Source organism: Bos indicus, chromosome 20 (genome assembly GCF_029378745.1).
Source record: "Bos indicus isolate NIAB-ARS_2022 breed Sahiwal x Tharparkar chromosome 20, NIAB-ARS_B.indTharparkar_mat_pri_1.0, whole genome shotgun sequence".
Classification (NCBI taxonomy): Eukaryota; Metazoa; Chordata; class Mammalia; order Artiodactyla; family Bovidae; genus Bos; species Bos indicus.
Window position 1 is genome coordinate 28,646,020 of NC_091779.1, and position 16,532 is coordinate 28,662,551.

The window sequence follows — 16,532 nt, forward strand, 5'->3', positions numbered from 1 at the left end:
CATCATTTTTCTCTTGAGTAGGAACTGTTTGGTTTAGCAATTTTGGGTCACCTCCTTCCAGAAATTTTTGCTTTGCTAAAATAATAATAAGTTGTTACAGAATAACCAGGATGTGCTAATTATGCTTCATTATGCTTTATGTAACTCAGGAATCCGTGGGCCAGTGAGTGACAAACATCATGTCAAGAGTCACAGGAAGATGTACAAAGAGTTTGCATTTCAGCTTTATTTCTGCTTCCTGTTAAGAACGTGTGATTTTTTACTTTTAAAAGGATGAAAAGTTTATGTAAAATGCTCAGTAGTAGCTTTGTAAATACTATATGCAATTTCAGATCTACAAATATATTTTCATTCTGTATTTTACACTAAAGCAAGGTAAATTGTATTAAGTATGTGCTATGAGCTATAACCCAGGATAATTAATTTCACTCCAGTCCTTAAGGGACACGCAGAATAGACACCAGCAAAACCAAACAGTACACAGAGTGAATGTCACTCTAGACCTGTTTATAACCAAAGAGTTCATTAAAAACAAAGCTTTGCCATTTGTCTTAAAAAGGTTTTTTTCCCAGTCATGTTTACTAGGTGTAGAAGTGTTTGTAATAATTTCATGTAAAGTTCATTCTTCAGTCATATTGAAAAGAAGTGTCATCACGGGGAAATCAGCACTGTCTACCTTTGTTAATGGTGGTTACTGTGCAGTCACCACAAGGAAAACATACTTTTCCTATGAAAACATTGGTTGAAGGCAAAGAAATAAAACCGCACACTTGCCCATCTCCGTCTCCACAGAGGCAAGTTTCTCAGTCTCATTCCACTCATCTCCACTGTTTTCCCACATTAAGCTAAAGTGATTCTTAGACTTCCTAGAGAGCATTTTTTATTTTAAGCTGTGGGTTTTGGATTTCTTAAGTTACAGCTGTTGTTGATGTTGTAGGACTAAGGTTCACATAGACATGATGTCTCACTGCTATAGACATGCTTCTGTGTTTCATGGTGGTATCCATGGCTGGCTAAATATCTCAAAAAGCGTCGTTAGTGGTTTCTAATACTAATGTCTTTGTCTGAAATCAAGAAGTGTTAGAGTTGTTCTATGTTGTTGACAGTGCCTTAGGCTTTCTATTGTGTGTATAACTAAATTATTTTATAAAACTCAGTGTAACCAAGTTGATTGAAATCTGAATAGCCGTGAAAGGTTGTCAGTGGCTTTGAATGGAATATTGGTATCATACAGCAGGATACTAGGTTAGGTTGAAGACAATATGTGAATCCTGCTGGGGGATCCGTGGTGCTTATGAGTCCCCTGTCCCCCAGCTCACAGTGCAGTGGGGATCAGAACAATTACAGGCAAAGAGGGAGGGTTTGGGATGGTGGTGAAGACCCATGGTCTTGGTGACAAAGGGGACTAATGCTTGAAAAAGAGAAGTTCAATTATTTGAAAAAAATACTTTACAGAAATTTGTATGATATTCTGGGTGAAAAAATTATAATAAAATTGAGATAGTGAAAAATTATGCTTTATATGGCATCTTAACTAATGTTAAATAGTACTTGGAAGCTTCTCTGTTGCAGCACTGTGGGGCATAAAACGTGTGAACTACCCACAAAAGTTTTACTGAATAGACTACATCATTTAAGTAATGGCAGGTTTCATCATATTCTTGTCTCAGAGCCACGAGCCAGGCATTTGTTTTGGTTTAGTTAATTATTAATTTGACCAAATGATATTGGGTGGTATCTATATGATGGCACCCAAGCAGTTCACTTAGTTAATCTAACGCATATATATGGAATTTAGAAAGATGGTAACGATAACCCTGTATACGAGACAGCAAAAGAGACACTGATGTATAGAACAGTCTTATGGACTCGGTGGGAGAGGGAGAGGGTGGGAAGATTTGGGAGAATGGCATTGAAACATGTGAAACGTCATGTATGAAACGAGATGCCAGTCCAGGTTCAATGCACGATGCTGGATGCTTGGGGCTGGTGCACTGGGACGACCCAGAGGGATGGTGTGGAGAGGGAGGAGGGAGGAGGGTTCAGGATGGGGAACACATGTATACTAATTAAATAATTTTCTATTAAAGAAAAAAAAAAGAAAAAAAAATTATGCTTTAAAAAAAAAAATCTGAACAATTTGAATTCAATGAAAAGTTAGTCAGACCCGCTTTTTGACTAAATCCAATTCAAATGCATTTGTGACTAGATATATACAAATCCCCATACAATTTGTAGCTCATATGCAGTATGTACTCTTCTATTTTACCACCATTATTTAGACTAAAATGGTTCTCAAAAAGAAAAATTGCTGTCCCAATGTAAAATAATCTGAAATATTTATGTAGTAAATTGAAATTTTAAGTGTCAGTGTTTGCTATTTTTCCTAGCAAAGAAAATTAAGTTCAGTAACTTTAAGCAGAAAAGGTACTCAGGAAATTAAAGGAAATTAAAGTTGAATTTTGACTTTTCAGAGTCTCTCTGGGGAACCTCCAGAAAATTATTTCACCACTGTTAGGTTAAAAAATGGAATGCTTCCATTAAGTAACCTCATGGAAATGAATGGATTAACTAAAAATGACCAATTGTAAATTGACTAAAAATACAGAGTAAGCAGAAAAGCTGAAGTAGGAAAATTACGCCACATTTATATATTAGACACCTTGGGAATTCTCTTCATCTTTCCAGCTAACAGTTTTGCTGCATATTAAGTAGATTTAATGATGTCTTAAATTCCCAGATATTTTCATATTCAGTTTATGCTCTAATGTAAATCTTCACTTTGTAGTCTTTTTCTCTCTCTTTTTTTTTTTTCTTAGCATCCAGTTACCCAGGCCAAGACCTAAAGTTCACTGTGCCATTTTCTTTTCCTCTATTAACTAATATTTATTAGTCGTGAATCTCTGTTCCTTTGTCCTCTTTAACAGCTCATCAATCCACTCATTGCCTCCCCTACCTCCATGCTCACCAGCTGCAACAGCTAAGGTCTTGATTTTCCTACATCAGCCTCATCTACTGTTAATCCATTTTTTTGCATTGCTTTGTGTGTGTGTGTGTGCACTTAATTGCTCGGTCATGTCCAACTCTTCACAACGCCATGGACTGTAGCCTACCAGGCTCCAATGTCCATGGGATTTTCCAGGCAAGAATACTGGAGTGGGTTGCCATTTCCTTCTCCAGAGGATCTTTCCACCTCAGGGATCGAACCCACATCTCCTGCCTTGGCAGGCAGGTTCTTTACCACTGAACCACCTGAGATGCCCCTTTAGCATTGGTGCCAGGCCATATTTCTAAAACACAAATCTCACTACAGACCTCTTTAGGCTCCCCTTTGCCATATCTTAATGCTGCAGTTTTCCAAGTCACTAATCTTTCTTCACTGTCTTGATTTAGCCTTGACAAAGAGAGAGTCTGTCCAGAGTGCTGCCCACTGTGTGCCTCCCTTTGATGAACTCAAGTTTAGCCTTCAAGACTTGAATCTGATGTTACTTCCTGGCAGATCCCTCATTCCCAGTTGACTCTGTACCATCATATGTGCTCAAATAACTCCACATTTTTTGTGCTTATTTACCTGTATTATACATATGCTTTTATGTGTCTCCTTCCTGGATTCTGATTTTATTTGCTTGTCCCATACCTACCACAGAGAAGGTACATTGTAGATGTCATGGATGTATAGTGAATGGATAAATGTATAGGTGAAAATAAAATTTTATAAATTTATACTTATTTTTAGAAATCCAGGTTCGATGCACGATACTGGATGCTTGGGGCTGGTGCACTGGGATGACCCAGAGGGATGGTATGGGGAGGGAGGAGGGTGGAGGGTTCAGGATGGGGAACACATGTATACCTGTGGCGGATTCATTTCTATATATGGCAAAACCAATACAATATTGTAAAGGTAAAAAATAAAATTAAATTAAAAAAAAAAGAAGAAGAATCTAAATTGTGACATCAGAAGTGAAACAAAATATTTTAACAGAGATAAACCAATCCTTTGTAACTTCAGTGTTTGCTTCCACTTCTTTGAAAAACAGTAGCAATATAATAAAAACTTCTGTCGAATTTTAAAAATGTGTAATAATCTAATGAGCAAAAAGAGTTGTGACTCCTAAACTATTCTACAGGGTATGTTGCTTTCAACTTATCTAAATTCCCATTGTCCTTTATCTTTTATTAGCAGTACAAATGTTAACCTTATTTTTCTCCTTTATTTCAGTATGGTAATGTGTTGACTTTATATATATGTAAAGAATTTTAGCAATTGTAGTTCTCTGCATGGCACTGTAGATATTAGTGTCCACTCCACTAACTTTCTCGTTCCTCCTCCCTGCCAATACCTCATAGTACCTTAGAGTATCTCAGAATCCAATTCAAAACTTTATCTTAAATATATTTTTTAGAAAGCTTTCATTGTTTAGTTTTGGTCCCTGTAAGTTTATCTTTACTTTGGTCTCTGTAAGTTTGTATTTGATAATCAGATACATAAAAAAAGAAATGTCAGTTCTGCTCACATACTCCCTGGATTTTCATCTTTGAGGCATTTAAGTAGATTTATGCAAAATTATTTACTGAATCTACTTCTTTGTAGAAAATGAATCTTCTCTAATGGAACAAGTTTTGCAATGAATTAGGTACTTCCGATTAACATTTTTAGGTGGGAGCAAGTTCAAAAGTGTGTGTTCTAGTATTAATTAAAAGGCACACTGGCCTATTATAGCTTTCTCTGAATTAATATTTATTGAATGAATGAAAAATAGACGAATGACTCAATTATTTTGGAATCTTAAATTGTATATATGTATGTTATCTACTTTGATTTTGATTAACTGAATTTATCTTCTCTAGCAGAGATATAAAGAAAACTGGAACTCTCTGTGTATTTCTTTCACATGATATTTAGAAATATATTTGCAGTATATCTGGAAGGTCAGTTACATGTGCAGCTTATCAACTGACTTCTTTATTGATGGTATATCATATTGTTAAATAGTAATAACTAACATTTGTTGAGTGCTTAGCATGTGACAGGTACTGCGCTAAATACTTTGAAATGTTTTATCTCATTTAATTTCCACATCATCTTATGCTATAGAAACTATTACATATTGTGTTATACATGAGGAAACAAGCTTGAGAGATTAAGTATTTGGAGCTGGGAATTGAAATCCAAGGAGTTCTCCATAATGAGTCTAGGTTAAACAACTATGGTGAACACCTTTGGCCTTCTACTAAGGAGAGTCTTAGAAAAATCAGGCTATTATCTATAAACTGTCTTTTTTTTTTTAAAAATTTGACTCCTTTAGATGGTTAGTTATATAATAAGTTCCATAATTTTATTCTTAAGGCTTATAGAACCTATGCTGTGGCATATTTATGCTATCCCTGCAGTGGTGCTAAGGAATCAATATATTTTTGCTTGTTTGGAGTCTTTATTTTTTTCCCTAATTTTACTTCTCAATAACTAGTGTGACCATAAAATTTATCATCCAAACAATGAGAATGAAAGAAAGTGCTATTTATAATTTTATAAGGACAAATGGAAAACAGATGGTAAGTCACATTTTTACCTGTAGGTAGGAGCAAAGAATTGAATGGATAATCTAGCCTAGGCACAGCAGTAACATCTTAAGTCTGAATAATAAACACTTTGAAATTCACCTTCAGGGAAAGAACTATCCTTAGTAAATGCCAGGTGAGATGCCTATGAGACAGTTTAGTAATCTTAAAGATTTATTACTTTTCAGCAGTACTATAAATGTATCAGCATTCAAAAATGTGATTCACAAGTTGTAAGAGAAGCTAGGAAGCAAAGTTGTATTTTTGATGGCCTGTGAAATGAACTGGACAATTCTTTGGATTTGCTTATCTTCATGATTAATGTGTCATAATGATAATATCCATATGATTCTCAATAAGTCAGGAATGCCTGATTATGCCTTTATAATAAAATTTATTTTTGAAATCAGTGAAGCTCACTCATGACTAATATTGTCAAAATTACTTTTAATCATGTGATTAACCTATAACACCTATTTCTTCATTTCTTATGTCCCAAATGGGAGAAAGCTAGTGAAATTTGTTTATGGTATTGGTTAAAGTCCTTGTATTATTTGGTGTGTTATCTATTATGTTTAAGCACTTTTATTCATAAAAATTGATTCTGCTATTTAATTTGTAATTTACTTCAGAATATAATTAGCACAAATTATTTTTTAAAGATTATTTGATAAACAAATGAAAATATTAGACTTAATAGTATTTGTAATTAACTGTAATGGTACATAATGCTACAAAAATATCACACAGTATAATTACGTGAACTGCTTTTGTGTCTTTTAAGATAGAAATTTGCCCATAAATTTTACTAAAAAAAAAACAAATGAAGCACTGTGGATTTATTACAACATATTTTCAAATAATTGTGGTTTTCTTTTTTTAACATGTATGTCTAAATTCTCACTAACGCCATTCTGCATTATGTAAACAGTACAGAAAATGTTTGTATTAGAATGTTTAAAGTTTTTTTGTTGTGTTGACTCAAAGGATATGCCTAATATGTAATTAAATTCAATAAAATATACTCTGGATTAAAAATTTAAGCATTATAGAATGTATTTTAAATTTTTAATTATTTAAATGTGAATTTAAAGGCACTAGATAATAGAAAACACTGACTTTTTAAATTATACACACAGGAGATTCAAGTCTTGTCAAACAATTCATCCTTCCCAAGCCCAGCAAAAAAAAGTGTACCTACAGCTGGGAATCTGTATTTTAACACATCAAATAGGAAGTTGGAAAGGAATTTTCCAAACATAGCAAGATATATTTAGAAATAAAAAAGACAACAGTGGCCTTGACATAAACGGACATTTAAATAAAATTAATGTATAGGACATATTTGTTTGTCCTGCACAAATTTTTTTTTCAACACTGCAGTGTCATTTTCAATTGATTTTGGTAAAACTGGTTACAAAATATTTCAAAATTTGTAATCTACAAAAATGTCTACTGCTACAAAAGAGAATCAATATTCCAAATAGAGCATTTTAACAGTCAAGGCAAAAAGAAAAACTCATTAGGGAGGATAATAGCATATTTCACTATATATTATATTTGACTCAACTGAATTATATACACATATTAAAATGGCTAATGGCTAATAAATGTTTGTGTTGTAAAGCATTTTAGGTCAATTTAAAGGGGGTGAGTGACTGCATTTGGGTAATGACTAGATTAAACAAACAATGATTGGGGAGATCCACTTCTGGAAAGATGTAGTTGACATATTTCCCCCTATTCTGCTCCCTAAATATAGCTAACAACATTTTGCCTTGTTAAAAAACCAGAAAAATATTCTGAAATGTGAAGAGAAGAATGCAGACCAACTAGGGACTTTGGGACACAAGGTATGACACACCAATAAGATTCCTGATTTTTTCTTGTTGCCTCATATATTCCAGACTAGGTGCTACAGAAGCCAACAGCCTGGAAATACCAGTGAGTTCAGATCCAGGAAACTCTCTCCCATGAAAGAAATAATCTACTAAGGCAGAAAAACATTTAGATAGTAACTGTTCTACTCCAGCCAAACACTACCACTGTGGCCCCACCCTCACAACCAGCACAAAAAGCTGAGTGGGGAGACATTTACCCCACCTGGGGGGGTAACACCTGGAAGGGTAACAAGGCCCCCTTCTCACTCCTAGTGGAAGGCTGAAATCTCACTTCCATCCTAAAAGAATGATTTAAAGAAATTCTCTGAGAAGACAGGAATTGTAAAAGAAAAAATTCTGCAATATTATAAACAGAATAATGGCAAGAGTTAAAATATCAGTGAATACAGTCAACTTTCTTTTCCTTTTGACTTTTCTCTATTGTTTTTGATTATTAAAGCAAAAATCACATCATTTCCTGATCTGGTTGTCAGTGTAATGTAAATGTAAAGAAAATATTTAATATCCTTACATTATAAACAGGAGTATAAAGGGACATAAGAGAAGATAAAGTTTCTACACTTCACTCAAACTGGTGAAATGTCTATCAGTAAACTGTAATAAATTATATATTATGATACCTAGAGCAACCGCTAACAAAGATATAAAAAGCCATTTTGGATAAATCAAAATGAAGTGTAAAGCAATGTTCTAGTAACCCACAGGAATGCGAGAAAAAGAAAACAGAATGATGAAATAGTTAAGTAAAAGAATGGAAATGTATGCCATGTAAGAAAGAAAGTAGGAGTGCCAGTTCTCCCCAGAGTGATATACAGATTTACTCATTATAATCCAATAAGATTTTATCCTGAAGATATTTACTAAACAATAAATAAATAAAGCAAAATTATTCTAAAATTTATTTGGAAAGGGAAAAAGAAAAGCTGAAATAATATTTAAAAATCAGGATAAAGTTGGAGGAATTGCTTCATTCAATTTTAAGATTTATTACACAACTGTTAACACAAGACTGTGTGGTTCTGACAGAAGGACAGCTATACAGAAAAATGGAACAGAATAAAGAAATCAGAAATAGCCCCATACAAGTACTGCCAAAGAGTCTTTCAACAAATGTTGCTGGAGGAGTTGATTATACAAATGATGACACGCATCTTAAACCACACATGTTTTGCAAAAATATCTCAAAATGGATCACAAATTTCATTATAAGGCTTACACCTAAATCTTCCACAACCATGCTCATTAAGCACTATTCACAATGGCCAAGAGGTGGAAGCAAAGCAAAAATCTGTTAACTTGATGAATTGGATAAACATAGTATAGCCATACTGTTGTTGCTGTTCAGTTGCCAAGTTGTGTCTGACTCTTTGCAATCCCATGGACTGCAGCACGCCAGGTTTCTCTGTCCATCACCATCTCCTGGAATTTGCCCAAGTTCATGTCCAATGAATCAGTGATGCCATCCAACCATCTCATCCTCTGTCATCCCCTTCTCCTCCTGCCTTCAGTCTTCCCCAGCATCAGGGTCTTTTCCAATGAGTCAGCTCTTTGTATCAGGTGGCCAAAGTATTGGAGTTTCAGCTTCAGCATCAGTCCTTCCAAAGAATATTCAGGGTTGATTTGCTTTAAGATTAACTGGTTTGATCTCCTTACTTTTCAAGGGACTCTCAAGAGTCTTCTTCAGCACCACAGTCTGAAAGCATGAATTCTTTGGCGCTCTGCCTTATTGTTCAGCTCTCACACCCATACATGACCATTGGAAAGACCATAGCTTTGACTATACAGACTTGCTGGCAAAGTGATGTCCTTGCTTTTTAACACATTGTCTAGGTTTCTCATAGCTTTTCTTTCAAGAAGAAATTGTCAACTAATTTCATGGCTGCAATCACCATCCACAGTGATTTTAGAGCCTAAGAGGAAATCTCTCACTGCTTCCACCTTTTCCTCTTCTATTTGCCATGAAGTCATGGGACTGGATGCCATGATCTTAGTTTTTTAAATATTGAGCTTTAAGTTGGCTTTTTCACCTCTCCTCCTTCACCCTCATCAAGAGGCTCTTTAGTTCTTCTTCAATTTCTGCCATTAGAATGGTATCATCTACATATCTGAGCTTGTTGTTATTTCTCATGGAAATCTTGATTCCAGCTTGTAATTCATCCAGTTTCCCATTTCACATGATGTGCTCTATGTAGAAGTTAAATAAACAGGGTGACAATAAAAAGCATTGCTGTACTCCTTTCTCAATCCTGAACCAGTTGTTTCATACAGGGTTCTGACTGTTGCTTCTTGACCAGTATACTAGCTGTGAGAACTCCACGAATTGTATAAACAGCATAGCCATACAATGCGATTTATTCAGCTTTAAAAGAGAAGGAAATCCTGTTTCCTGCTACAACATGGATGAACCTTGAGGACATTATGCTAAGTGAAATGAGTCAGTCACAAATACTGTATGATTTCACTTCTGTGAGGTATCTAAAATTGTCAAATCCATAGGAAAAAAGGAGAATCATGGTTACTAGGGGCTGGGGAGGAGGGAGGAAAGAAGGTTTATTTGAGAGTACAGAGTTTTAGTCTTGCAAGATGAAAAAGTTCAGACCTTTGTAACAACAATATGAGTATACCTAATACTACTAAACTGTACTCTTAAAAATGGATAAGGTGGCAAATTTTATGTACTTTTTAAAAAAACTACAGTGAACAAACTTACAGGCAAAAAAATAACCTATGAATCCTTTAGTAGAAAAATAGGAGAAAATCTTTGGAACCTAGGGCTTGGTAAAGAGTACACAGAAATGATATCAAAAGTACAATCTGTAAAAGAAAAAAATGGTTAATTATGATCCATCAAAAATATAAACCTTTACTCTGCAAAAGACGTTTTTAAGAAGATGAAAAGACAAACCACACTGGGTGAAAATATTTGCAAGTCACGTATCTGGCCAAGGACTCATTTAGAAAATATAAAGAACCCTCAAAACTCAATACTAACAACAAAACAAACAATCCAAGTAGAAAATGAGCAAAAGGCATGAAGAAGCATTTCACAGAAGAGTACATATAAATGGTAAATAAGTACATACAAAGGTGTTCAACATCACTAGTTATTATGGAAATAAAGATCGCAAAGAGCTATCACTACATACGTATGAGAATAGCTAAAATAAAAAATATTGACAATACAGATGCTGACACGGATGCACAGAATGAGATCTTATATATTGTTTGTAGGAATGTACAGACCTGGAGAATCCCATGGGCGGAGGAGTTTGGTAGGCTGCAGTCCATGGGGTCGTGAAGAGTCGGACACGACTGAGCGACTTCACTTTCACTTTTCACTTTCATGCATTGGAGAAGGAAATGGCAACCCACTCCAATGTTCTTGCCTGGAGAATCCCAGGGACCGGGAAGCCTGGTGGGCTGCCATCTATGGGGTCGCACAGAGTCGGACACGACTGAAGCGACTTAGCAGCAGCACAGACACTGAAAGATGGTGCAGCAGTCTCTTAAAAATAATAAACATGACACAGCAACCACATGCCTAGGCATTTATCTCAAAGGAATGAAAACATAGGTTCACACTAAAAACCAGTACATGACTGTATACAGCAGCTTTAATTATCGTAGCCTGAAACTGAAAGCAACTAAATTGTTTTGCAAGGGTAACTATTGATATTTAAGCAATCTGCACTACATCCACACCATGGAATATTGCTTAGAAATAAAAAGGAACAAATATGCAACAACTTAGATGGATTTCAAGGTTTGCAGTTAATTATGTAACTAATTATGCTGAGTGAAGAAGCCCGTCTCAAAAGGTCTGATTCCATTTCTATGAAATTCTTGAAATGAGAAGATGATAAAGATGGAAAACAAACTAATGTTTGCAATGACAGTAAAGAGGTAGAACTAAGATACTTGTAATGATGTCTTACTTTTGTATCTCAGTGTTTACATGAACCTTGTTGTTGTTCAGTCCCTAAATCTTGTCCAAATCTGCTACCCCATGGACTGTAGCATGCTGGGCTCCTCTGTCTTCCACTGTCTCCCAGAATTTGCTCAAATTCATGTCCACTGAGTCAGTGAAGACTAGAGATCTCTTCAGGAAAATTAGAGATACCAAGGGAACAATTCATGCAAAGATGGGCTTAATAAAGGACAGAAATGGTATGGACCTAACAGAAGCAGAAGATATTAAGAGGTGGAAAGAATCCACAGAAGAACTATACAAAAAAGATCTTCACGATACAGATAATCACAATGGTGTGATCACTCACCTAGAGCCAGACCTCCTGGAATGTGAAGCCAAGTGGGCCTTAGGAAGCGTCACTACTAACAAAGCTAGTGGAGGGGAAGGAATTCCAGTTGAGCTATTTCAATCCTAAAAGATGATTCTGTGAAAGTGCTGCACTCAATATTCCAGCAAATTGGAAAACTCAGCAGTGGCCACAGGACTGGAAAAGGTCAGTTTTCATTCCAGTCCCAAAGAAAGGCAATGCCAAAGAATGCTCAAACTACCGCACAATTGCACTCATCTCACACGCTAGTAAAGTAATGCTCAAAATTCTCCAAGCCAGGCTTCAACAATAAGTGAATGTGAACTTCCAGATGTTCAGGCTGGTTTTAGAAAAGGCAGAGGAACCAGAGATGAAATTGCCAACATCCACTGGATCATCGAAAAAGCAAGAGAGTTCCAGAAAAACATCTATTTCTGCTTTATTGACTATGCCAAAGCCTTTGACTCTGTGGGTCACAGTAAACTGGAAAATTCTGAAAGAGATGGGAATACCAGACCACCTGACCTGCTTCTTGAGAAATCTGTATACAGGTCAGGAAGCAACAGTTAGATTTCGCAGAAGGGGACAAAAGAAGATGAGATGACTGGATGTTATCACCGACTTATGGGTTTGGGTGGACTCCAGGAGTTGGTGATGGACAGGGCAGCCTGGTGTGCTGTGGTTCATGAGGTCGCAAAGAGTCCAACATGACTGAGCGACTAAACTAAAATTATTTACAATATTGTAGTGGTTTTGGCATACATTGACATGAATCAGCCATGGGTGTACATGTGTTCTCCATCCTGAACCCCTCTGCCACTTCCCTACCGATCCCTCCCTCAGGGTCATCCCAGTGCACCAGTCCTGAGCACCCTGTCTCATGCACCAAACCTGGACTGGCGGTCTATTTCTCATGTGGTAATACAAGTGTTTCAATGCTATTCTCTCAAATCTCTCACCCTTGCCTTCTCCATAGGGTCCAAAAGTCTGTTCTTTACATCTGTGTCTCTCTTGCGGTCTCGCATATAGGGTCATTGTTACCATCTTTCTAAATTCCATATATATGCGTTAATATACTGTTCTGATGTTTTTCTTTCTGACTTCACTCTGTATAAAAGGCTCCAGTTTCATCCACCTCATTAGAACTGATTCAAATGCATTCTTTTTAATGGTTGAGTAAAATTCCATTGTGTATACGTACCACAGCTTTCTTATCCATTCTTCTGCCTATGGACATCTAGGTTGCTTCCCTATCCTGGCTATTGTAAACAGTGCTGCAGTGAACATTGGGGTACATGTGTCTCTTTCAAGTCTGGTTTCCTCGGTGTGTATGCCCAGCAGTGGGATTGCTGGGTCATATGGCAGTTCTATTTCCAGTTTTTTAAGGAATCTCCACACTGTTCTCCATAGTGGCTGTACTAGTTTGCATTCCCACCAACAGTGTAAGAGGGTTCCCTTTTCTCCACACCCTCTCCAGCATTTATTGCTTGTAGACTTTTGGATAGCAGCCATTCTGACTGGTGTGAGAGGGTACCTCATAGTGGTTTTGATTTGCATTTCTCTGGTAATGAGTGATGTTGAGCATCTTTTTATGTGTTTGTTATCCATCTGTATGTCTTCTTTGGAAAAATGTCTGTTTAGTTCTTTGGCCCATTTTTTGATTGGGTCATTTATTTTCCTGGATTTGAGCTGCATGAGCTCTGTGTATATTTTTGAGATTAATTCTTTGTCAGTTGCTTCATTTGCTATTATTTTCTCCCAATCTGTAGGCTGTCTTTTTACCTTGCTTATAGTCTCCTTTGTTGTGCAAAAGCTTTTAAGTTTAATTAGGTCCCATTTGTTTATTTTTGCTTTTATTTCCATTACTCTGGTGTGGGCCATAGAGGATCCTGCTGTGATTCATGCCAGAGAGTGTTTTGCCTATGTTTTCTTCTAACTCACAACTTTTAAGTGTGCTTTTTTCTTCAGTTGACAGCAGTTATACAAAAGATAGAAATTATTTATAAATAATATATATAATATAATTTGCATATATAAATTATATATAAATACTTTCTATTAAATCTCTCATTGTTCTCCACCAGAGCTACAAGAGCCAGTTTAGCTTTCTGCTGACAAGAAAAAAATGTTATTTTATTTTGGAAATAAATCCATAATCAAGGTTCAATCAAAACGTTGCCCATTTATAAAAATATATCTGCACACACAAAATACGAGAGTACATATATATATATATGTATATATATATTACCATTCGTGTCACCTCCCTATCCTAATTACATTCACTCATGTATTTGTTTCTTTGAATAGGGACTCTGGGGCCATTATAGTAGCTGTCATGTGGAGCAGGAGATAAGGGTGATCAACCAGGGTTCACAGTGATTATAGTGGCAGGAGACAGTTTGTGGCTAAGACAGTATTCAGCACTCTAAGTTTGCAAGTGAGACAGACACCAGTCTCTTGATGACACTCTTCTAGGTCAGATAGCTCAGAAAGCATTAAAATTCTGAGTTAAGAAATATTCTATTTTAAAAACGTCTCCTGAAATTCTGAAAACAATGATCAAATTATAGTCTAATTTTGCTTTCAGTGATGCACTGAAGTTTCCTTAGCTGGTGCAAAGAAAAATCTTTAGTTAAATTAAAAAAAAAAAAGAGTTAAAGCTCTATAAAATATGTATATTTTATCTAAAGAGAAATAAAAGTTTTGTGCTCTTTTAAAATGTTACAAAAGTATATGAAGAAATGACAGAAATAATACAAATTTATATGGAGAAAACCACAATTTACAAAACTGGTTCTTATTTATGGATATTAGATTTCTGGTTTCACACCTATTAAGTGGGGCCTTGCTATTTTCTATGGTATTGTTTGGATTTAATTCATGGTGAAAGTACAGTCTGGGTTCATGATGCAAAAATGTGTACATTAAAGTCAGTTGTAGAAAGAAATGATATTCCTTTGTTAAATGGCAGCAGACATTGTATTATTTGGGGTACTTCTGAAAGAGATGGGAATACCAGACCACCTGACCTGCCTCTTGAGAAACCTATATGCAGGTCAGGAAGCAACAGTTCTAACTGGACATGGAACAACAGACTGGTTCCAAATAGGAAAAGGAGTACGTCAAGGCTGTATATTGTCACCCTGTTTATTTAACTTCTATGCAGAGTACATCATGAGAAACGCTGGGCTGAAAGAAGCACAAGCTGGAATCAAGATTGCCAGGAGAAATATCAATAACCTCAGATATGCAGATGACACCACCCTTATGGCAGAAAGTGAAGAGGAACTCAAAAGCCTCTTGATGAAAGTGAAAGCAGAGAGTGAAAAAGTTGGCTTAAAGCTTAACATTCAGAAAACTAAGATCGTGGCATCTGGTCCCATCACTTCATGGGAAATAGATGGGGAAACAGTGGAAACAGTGAAAGACTATTTTTCTGAGCTCCAAAATCACTGCAGATGGTGACTGCAGCCATGAAATTAAAAGACGTTTACTCCTTGGAAGGAAAGTTATGACCAACCTAGATAGCATATTCAAAAGCAGAGACATTACTTTGCCAACAAAGGTCCATCTAGTCACAGCTATGGTTTTTCCAGTGGTCATTATGGATGTGAGAGTTGGACTGTGAAGAAGGCTGAGCACCGAAGAATTGATGCTTTTGAACTGTGGTGTTGGAGAAGACTCTTGAGAGTCCCTTGGACTGCAAGGAGATCCAACCAGTCCATTCTAAAGGAGATCAGCCCTGGGTGTTCTTTGGAAGGAATGATGCTAAAGCTGAAACTGCAGTACTTTGGCCACCTCATGCGAAGAGTTGACTCATTGGAAAAGACTCTGATGCTGGGAGGGATTGGGGGCAGGAGGAGAAAGGGACGACAGAGGATGAGATGGCTGGATGGCATCACTGACTTGATGGACGTGAGTCTGAGTGAACTCTGGGAGTTTGTGATGGACAGGGAGGCCTGGCATGCTGCGATTTATGGGGTTGCAAAGAGTCGGACACGACTGAGTGACTGAACTGAGCTGAACCTGACTTTAAACCATGTGAAATGTGTCTATCATTCTTACTTTTCTGTTTCAATCATAGAAATTTGCCAAAGTACTAATTATTTTGTATCTGTGCCCCTACCATTGTGGACTAAATGGGCCCCGATTACATAATACGTTTCAGAAAAGAAATCAGTATCCATAGGATTGAGTCTAGGCTGGAAACTTCTCAACCCAAATGAGACATTAAAAGACAGGCACCCTTATACTGGAGAGACTTGAAAAAGAATGTTGCCAAATGAATGGACTATGACACAGTTGAATTGCAAAATCCTGTGATCTGTGGCAAACAGTTGACTTCTATGAGTTTTGAACCACTGAGAATCAAACAAAAACTTAACGTGTTCATTTTCTACCTGGCTTTCCTTTTACACCACATAGAATTCGGTAGAGTTTACTAATTTATACCTAGCAAAACTGTTGTAAACTAGTTATCTAGTGAGGGAGAAAGCTGGGCATCAGCCAGTCCTTTACTTTAGCCTCAGAAACCTCAAGGACTTACCTTTGGGGAAGGAAATTAAGGTGTTTAAGAGAGATCATAATTTGAAGCTGGGTTGTTTTCTTAGAATTAGGTCACAGTTGGGCTGAGAGAAAGGCATCCATGTATTCCCGTGTTTCTTCCCAGGCTCCATGCTCACGTGCTTGGTTTCTAAGCCCTGTCTGACTCTGCGACCCCAAGGACTGTAACCCACCAGGGTCCTCTGTCCGTGGGACTTATTCTGGCAAGAGTAGTGGAGTGGGTTGA

At 36.6% G+C, this 16,532-nt stretch overlaps 1 protein-coding gene across 7 annotated transcripts in view; it reads left to right on the forward strand.

The window, feature by feature from the left end:
* Positions 1-16,532, forward strand: part of EMB (embigin) — a 166,432-nt gene that overhangs the window by 125,587 nt on the left and 24,313 nt on the right. Inside the window, exon 12 of one of the 7 annotated variants that reach the window (XM_070774697.1) lies at positions 3,394-6,605. The exons of 5 other annotated variants lie outside the window; for them this stretch is intronic. In XM_070774697.1, the coding sequence (XP_070630798.1) occupies positions 3,394-3,399 (6 nt within the window). In that variant the 3' untranslated portion in view covers positions 3,400-6,605. Of the gene's footprint in view, positions 1-149; positions 6,606-16,532 lie in introns of those variants that run through there. One more of the 7 variants, XM_070774696.1, reaches the window with a different exon arrangement.